The 8344-nt window shown below is 37.2% G+C and overlaps 1 protein-coding gene across 1 annotated transcript in view; it reads left to right on the top strand.

Moving 5' to 3' along the window:
* The window catches only part of TOPORS (TOP1 binding arginine/serine rich protein, E3 ubiquitin ligase), a 9908-nt gene extending 3330 nt beyond the window's left edge, over positions 1-6578 (top strand). Inside the window, exon 3 of the mRNA XM_007464933.1 lies at positions 3638-6578. Within this exon, the coding sequence (XP_007464995.1) occupies positions 3638-6571 (2934 nt within the window). The 3' untranslated portion in view covers positions 6572-6578. The remainder of the gene's footprint in view (positions 1-3637) is intronic.
* Positions 6579-8344: the final 1766 nt, after the last annotated feature.

The following is an 8344-nucleotide window of genomic DNA, read 5'->3' as shown; positions in this document are numbered from 1 at the left end:
TTCTGCAGAGCATTCCTGCTTTGTATCCCTGTGCAGTTTTTTAAATGTCCGGTTTGTGGTCTAATTTGGATTCTAGCCTTCCGACTCTTTATCACCCTCCACCTGTCCACCCCCACCCCCATCCATTTTCCCTAGATATGTATGCTCGTTGATTATCTGAAATTTCCCCCAACATGTGATATGGAGGGTTCTTATCCCTGTTAAAGCCAACACATTTGAAGATTTGGGGAAGGGAAGGTTTTGCTTAATCAATTTATTCTAAAGATGGTAAACTTTATTTAGAATTTGGGAGGCAGTTAAGGAAAGGGGTTCAGAAGAACTGATTAACTTATCCCCTATGGGGAAATTAATTTGAAGTCCTAATTCCTACTAGGATAGAAACAGGCTCCGGGCACGCAGGCTCAGTGGCCATGGCTCACGGGCCTAGCCGCTCCACGGCATGTGGGATCTTCCCAGACCGGGGCACAAACCCGTGTCCCCTGCATCAGCAGGCAGACTCTTAACCACTGCGCCACCAGGGAAGCTCGGGATAGAGAAACTTTTATCACAGGCTTCTTCTAGAACCTGAAGCACTAAATCTATCATCAGGTCCACCTTTGCTACCTGACCCGGAACTCTCCCACAGACCTACAAATCTTAAATCTGTCTCCTAGCCATCCCTGTTCTATGCCTTAATTTGTATTTTTGAAACAGTTTTGTTGAGATATAATTTATATTTCATCCATAAAGTTCACTTCTTTAAAATATAAAATACAGTGGTGTTTAGTGTATTCATGGAGTATATTTGTGCAACTCTAATTGAACATTTTCATCATCCTAGAAAGAAACCTCATACCCCCGCCCCCCGCAACCACCAGTCTGCTTTCTATCCATTTGCCTATTCTGTAAATTTCCTATAAAATAGCATACACATGTGATCTTTTGTGATTGATATTTTTTCATTTAGCATAATGAAAAAACTCATCCATGTTGTAGCATGTGTCAGTACTTTATTCCTTTTTATTGTCAAAGATTCCATTGTATGGAGATTCCATATTCATCAGTTGATGGGCATTTGGGTTATTTCCACTTTTCAGCTCTTAGGACAAACACTGCTATGACTCTTCACTTACAAGTTTTAGTGTGGGCATGTTTTTGTTTCTCTTGCATGGATAGGTGTGGAGTTGCTGGGTCATGTGGTAATTCTACTTCATTTGAATTAGCAAATATTTTAATTTTAGTATTTAGTGATGATTTTGAAAGAGTAAATCCTTTTCATGATGATTTATATTCATTGCCATTATTTGGTGTTTCCGATGAATACCATTCTTTGTACCGAAAGATATTCCTGTATAGAAATACAAAACAGGACTAATAATTTGTTCTTTTTTACCTACTATGGATGATGTTACTCATCATTCTTTAGACTGCTGCTGTCAATTTGGTTAACAGACTTATAAAACTAGGGAAGGGAGGACTAAAATTCCATTTAAAAAATTATAATTAGTTGAGATTTTGTTTTATTTGAACTTCAGGTTTTTACCAAATAATTTTTCTTAATGAATGCATTCTGGGTTGTAATTTTTATGTGAACTGGAAATGTTTAGTAAACACTAAAATTCTGTATTCCAAAGAAACAAATTAAGATAAAATGTATTAACTTGAATTTCACCAGTCTTTTTTAAATTCTAATTATCCCTTTCTTATATAGAAGGGCAAACTAAAGTCCAGAGTTAATGTGGATTTCTCCAGTTGATGGAGTTAGTTTTAGGTGAAACCTGGTCTTCAATCCAGATCTGATAATCGCTCCAGTGCCCTGTTCACTCTTCACTCCTTCCCCTAATGCAAATGCAGTTTCTTATCCTAATGGTTTTTATTATAAAGATTTTTTTCTCCTGAGTAGGAGAATTTAAAAATATTAGAAGTAGGGGGAAATGCTGAGAAATTTATGTAATATTAAGGTTCCAGACTTTAAATATATTAGCAAAAATGCAATTAGTATTAATATATATATATATAATTCTCTTCTATTTAAGAACAATGGTAATTTTTACATTTCCACTCTAGAAACAGAGGACTGGAAGTATTTGGAACCCCCTGAAGAAACTTGTTCAGCGTTAATTGGTTTCCTATTAAGTTATAGCTCTGAGAAAGCTAAGATGCCCTAGATGAGCAAGTTTAATTTGAAGTCTATGGTGAAGTACTTATATTTTACAATAATATTGATAGGTTTTTATTGTGGGCTTTATTTGTTTTTGTTAGACGTAGGTATGGCCAGTAAGTTTCTTGTTTAGAAAATTGCAATTCTATTATTTGACTAGATAGCAGTTGACTCATGATGGGACTTTCTGTGATGGTGGAGAAAGATCAGTAATAGGCCCAGGAAAACATAAAGGAAGAAACTAATATATAACATCTATAAAATGGTTAGTATAGAAAGCAGCTAAAGAGGGATTTTTAAGATAACAAGGCCAAAATGTAATGCAACTAGATTTCAGCTCTGGAAAATTGATTTTATAAGTTATGGGTCTATATAAACTGACAAATTTAAAGCAAACAGAACTAATCTTTAAGATTCTAGTGATCCTTGTGAGAAAAGGTAAGGAAGGAGGCTGAAAACATGATTTCAAGGTACTTAATGACTGACTGGATTAAATAAAAAGGCAAAGAAAAGCTTCTTAGGGATGCTGAAAGGAGTCAGTGATAAACTGAATATAATAGTGTAGTAAGAATAGTGTAGTATAACAGTAGTGTAGTAATAATAACAGGAACTAACATTTACTCAGCAGTTGCTATAAGCCGGGCACTGCTCATGAGTGCTTTTATATTTTGTTATTTCATTTAATCTTCACTAACAGATCCTTTTTTCTGTGTGAAAGAATCTTCCACTAAAAACCACAGAATTGGTTCAAATAGGTGAACTTGCTGGTATGCCAATTTTCTCCCTAAAGCTATTTTTAAAGATACATGTATAATATTACAAACAAAACAATTGAGTAGTCCGTAGTGTTTGGGGCATATGTATGCAAGATATAAAACCATGTGTAGAAATAACTCCAACTGAGAATTATGATATTTTTGGGTTTTGTTTTCTAGAGAAGGATGGCAGGGGCGGCGGGGAAGCACATAAATGGACATTTAAAAAAATCTGGAAAAACCATGAGAAAATGTTAGCTGCTAACTCTGAGTGGAGGATACATGGGTACTTGGTATATTTTCTTTTGTACTTTTTTGTATATATCAAATTATTTTTTAAAAAAGAATAATAGAATATTATATAATATTTGAGAGCTTACTGTGGACCAGGCAGTTTTTCTAAGGGCTTTTTTTTTTTTTAAAAAACATCTTCACAAATCTTGTGAGGCAGGTTCTAGTATCAGTGAGCTACAGATGAAATTGAAGCATAAGGACGGTAACTAGTAACTAATCCATAGTCACACTGGTAATGTGGCAGCAGGATTCAAACCCAGGAAATCTGACTTTCAGGCTTGTGCTTTAAGTACTGTATTACTATGCTACACTGCCCTTTTATGTTACAAAGACAATAAACTACTTAACTATTTTTACCAAAGTATGTTTCACAGTCATTTGCATTTTTTTCAGATTTAGTCATTTCTTTTTTTATCAGGTTACTGATGTATTTTTTTCCCTTTTACAGATAATGGCATCAGCCGCTAAGGAATTTAAAATGGACAACTTTTCACCTAAAGCTGGCACTAGCAAATTGCAACAGACAGTACCAGCTGATGCATCTCCTGATTCTAAGTGTCCTATATGCTTGGATAGGTTTGATAATGTGTCTTACTTAGATCGCTGTTTACATAAGTTCTGTTTTCGCTGTGTACAGGAGTGGTCAAAAAACAAAGCTGAATGTCCACTATGTAAACAGCCCTTTGATTCTATTTTCCATTCTGTGAGGGCAGAAGACGACTTCAAGGAGTATGTCCTAAGGCCTTCATACAATGGTTCTTTTGCTACCCCTGATGTTCGACGATTCCGCTATCGTACAACTATGACAAGGGAACGAAGTGCTTCTATTTATTCACCTAATAGTACCATGAATAGAAGAACAACAACTCCACCAGATAGTGGAGTAATATTTGAAGGGTTAGGCATTTCAGCAAGACCTAGAGATGGTGAAATTCCTCCATTTATGAGACAGATTGCAATACGGAGGCCAGCTACTGCAGATGAAAGATCTTTGCGGAAAATTCAAGAACAGGATATCATTAATTTTAGGCGAACTCTCTATCGTGCTGGTGCTCGAGTTAGAAATATTGAAGATGGTGGCCGCTATAGGGATATTTCAGCTGAATTTTTCCGTAGAAATCCGGCTTGCCTTCACAGATTAGTCCCCTGGTTAAAACGTGAACTCACAGTTCTCTTTGGAGCTCATGGATCATTAGTGAATATTGTCCAGCATATCATCATGAGTAATGTTACTCGCTATGACTTGGAGAGTCAGGCATTTGTGTCTGATTTAAGGCCATTTTTACTTAATCGGACTGAGCATTTTATACACGAATTTATCAGTTTTGCCCGATCTCCATTTAACATGGCAGCCTTTGACCAGCATGCAAATTATGATTGTCCTGCTCCTTCCTATGAAGAAGGTAGCCATTCTGATTCTTCAGTCATAACAATATCTCCCGATGAAGCAGAGACCCAAGAGCTGGATGTTAATGTAGCTACTGTTAGTCAGGCACCATGGGATGATGAAACTCCAGGGCCATCTTATTCAAGCTCAGAGCAGGTACATGCTGCTATGTCTTCCCTTTTAAATACTTCCGACAGTTCAGATGAAGAACTTGTAACAGGAAGAGCCACATCTCAGATGCAAGCAGTACAAACCAATGATGACATAAATAATGACAGTGATTCTTCTTCAGATAATTGTGTCATTGTTGGGTTTGTTAAACCACTAGCTGAGAGGACCCCAGAACTTGTTGAACTGTCCTCTGATTCTGAGGAGTTAGGTTCCTACGAGAAAATGGAGACCATGAAGGCACAAGAACAAGAGCAGTCTTACAGTTCTGGTGATAGTGATGTTAGTAGATGTTCATCTCCACACTCTGTCCTTGGAAAGGATGAACAAATAAATAAAGGTCATTGTGATTCTGCTACAAGAATCAAATCAAAGAAGGAAGAGAAACAGTCTGTATCATTGTCCTCTCCCAGAGACCTGAGCTCATCCATCAGAGGAGACAGAGTATATTCCCCATATACCCACAGACACAGAAGGAGGGGAAGATCCAGAAGTTCAGATTCATGTTCCCAGAGTAGGAGTGGGCATGATCAGAAGAATCATAGGAAGCATCATGGGAAGAAAAGAATGAAAAGCAGACGATCCAGAAGCAGGGAGAGTAGCAGACCTAGAGGTAGAAGAGACAAAAAGAGATCAAGAACTAGAGATAGCAGTTGGTCAAGGAGAAGCCAAACTCTGTCTCTAAGTAGTGAAAGCACAAGCAGATCAAGATCTCGTAGCAGTGATCGTGGTAAAAGAAGATCACGGAGCAGAAATCGAGATCGTTACTATTTAAGAAATAATTATGGAAGCAGATACAAGTGGGAGTATACTTACTATAGTAGAAACAAGGACAGGGATGGCTACGAATCATCTTACAGGAGGAGGACTCTGTCCAGAGCTCATTATTCCAGACAATCTTCAAGTCCAGAATTTAGAATTCAGTCTTTTTCTGAAAGAACAAATGCTAGAAAAAAAAATAATCACAGTGAAAGGAAATATTACTACTATGAAAGGCATAGATCAAGGAGCCTATCTAGTACTAGATCAAAGACTGCATCTACAGGGCCTGACCGGGTGAGAAATGAAAAGCCTGGCGGGAAACGAAAATACAAAACACGGCATTTGGAGGGTTCTAACGATGTGGCTCAACCATCTCGGGAATTTGCTTCTAAAGTAAAGGAAGGTCATTACTCAAAATCTTCATCAAAATTGGATGGAAGCTACAAAAATGAGAGTGACAGCTTTTCAGATAGCCGATCATCAGACAAAGAGACAAAGCACAAAAGAAAAAGGACCCGGAGCCTAAGTGTAGAGATAGTTTATGAAGGGAAAGCTACCGATACAACTAGACACCATAAAAAGAAAAAGAAAAAACATAAGAGGAAGCATAAGAAACACCATGGCGATAATGCTTCACGTTCCCCAGTTGTAATTACCATTGACAGTGACAGTGATAAGGATTCTGAAGTAAAGGAGGATACAGAATGTGACCTTAGTGGTCCTCAACACCCTCTACAAAACCAATTTTTGGTTCCTTCCTTGGGACCATTTGAAACTAAAGATGTAGTTACAATAGAAGATGAATTTGGTGTCCTAGGCAAGGAGTGTGACATTACCACACTTAATAACAACTTGAATAATACCAACAAAACTGTAGATAATATTTCACCCCAGGCAGCTTCAGTTGAACAGACTCTTGATGTAAGAGAAGAGAGCACCTTTGCCTCTGATTTGGAGAGCCAGCCCAGTAATGTCTCTTATCAAACTGAGTCATCAAGGCGATTGCCATCTCCACGGATATCATTAATGTCAGTGTCTCTTGGTAGAGACCATGATATGTCTTAAAACTGCCAAAGCGTCTCATTGAGAATTCTGGTGGTATAAAAAGGAAAAAAAAAAGAAGAACAATGTCATCTACTGCAGTCTGTTTAAAGATGACACTTGGTGAAAACTCTTTTCCCCCTTAAAAATATTTTGTGTAGGGCTTCCCTGGTGGCACAGTGGTTGAGAGTCCGCCTGCCGATGCAGGGGACACGGGTTCGTGCCGTGGTCTGGGAAGATCCCACATGCCACGGAGTGGCTGGGCCTGTGAGCCATGGCCACTGAACCTGCGCGTCCGGAGCCTGTGCTCCGCAATGGGAGAGGCCGTAACAGTGAGAGGCCCACGTACCGAAAAAAAAAAAAAAAAAATTTTGTGATTTTTTTTGTGTGTGTGTGTGTTAAAAATTTGTAAAAATCATTATTCAAAAAATATGTATGTCCCACCCTCAGAGATATGCACTTTTAAGTGAAGAAAATGATATTGCTAGCAGTTTATTTAAAACTTGGGATCCTTTTTAAATAAAAAATATAAATTTTAGAAGTTATTTCATAAAGCCATATGGTATTGACATATTTTTAAAGTAGTCAATGAGTATTTTTGAATTTTTTTTTGAGAGTTATTCTGGAAATGTGTTATAAGCTAGGAGAATCCCTTTGGACAGTCTTTATTTTTCTTCTTAAAAATTTGTATGATTCAAATCATTTCTTCAGGTTAAATTGAGGAATTTTATCTGCACAGTTTATCTTGACATCTGCCAAAAGAAAACTTTAAATATTTCCTTTATATACTTGTTTATCTGGACTGCCAGTAAAGCAAATGTGTATTCAACAAAAGAAAAAATAAAACAGTAACACTTTAAAACAATCCAAAAATTTTCTTTTGCAGTGTTGATTGTTTTTTTAATTATTTCAGTGGAGCTAAACTCTTGTAAATAGTTAAGGATATCCTTGTGTTATAAATACTGAATTTCACAGTTTTAATGTGAACTACATTTAACCTCACATTTTTAATGATTATTTTAGTTCTTTAATCTGATTATGAAGAGTATCTTAATTTACTGTCTTCAGCAAAATGCAGTTATGTAGTATGTAGTATGTAGCTTGCTAAAAACAAAAAATCCCTTGCCTGACTTCTTTTATATTGGTAGTTCTTTTACACAAAGTGGCTGTGTTTATGTTTTATTCTGGTTTAGAGATGATAAAAACTGCTGTACCTCTATAGCCTGACGTAGGATTGCCAGTGAACAGCAGAACTTGGATGAGATCTAAATTTAGCCGTCACTTTGCCTTGCTCCCATGTTCATTCATTGTTCAACAGAAATTGGAATGTCTGCTGTGTGTGGCAGGTTTTTAGGGATTCAGTGATAGAACAAAGCAGGTATGTTCCCTTTCCTCATGGGAGATATATATATATAAATAAAACATTACAAACTATAAGCTCTCTGGAGACAAAGTATAATTTCCTGTAAGAGCATACAGTGGGGGCCTAATCTCAGGTGGAAGTAGTGGTTGAACTGAAATCCAGAGAACAAGTAGATATTAACTAGGAGTAGAGTTGTCAGCAAAGGGGATGTGCAGGGATCCAAAGGCAGAAAGGGAGTCTAGCATATTCTAAGGACTAAAAGAAGCAGGCTTAGCTAAAGGACAGAGAGTGAGGGACCAAGCTTTGTAGGCCCCGCTAAGAGTTTGTGTTTATCCTAAGGGCAGTAGGAAACTGGTTTGTAAAGTAATGAGAATCTAAAGTTGACACAATTTTAGTAAGCCCAGATGTTGAGAAATTGTGGGATGATTATAGCT

Source organism: Lipotes vexillifer, unplaced genomic scaffold, assembly GCF_000442215.2.
Source record: "Lipotes vexillifer unplaced genomic scaffold, Lipotes_vexillifer_v1.1 scaffold110, whole genome shotgun sequence".
Taxonomy (NCBI): Eukaryota; Metazoa; Chordata; class Mammalia; order Artiodactyla; family Lipotidae; genus Lipotes; species Lipotes vexillifer.
Note: the sequence above shows the minus strand (reverse complement) of the source record. Positions and strands in the feature narration are given on the sequence as shown.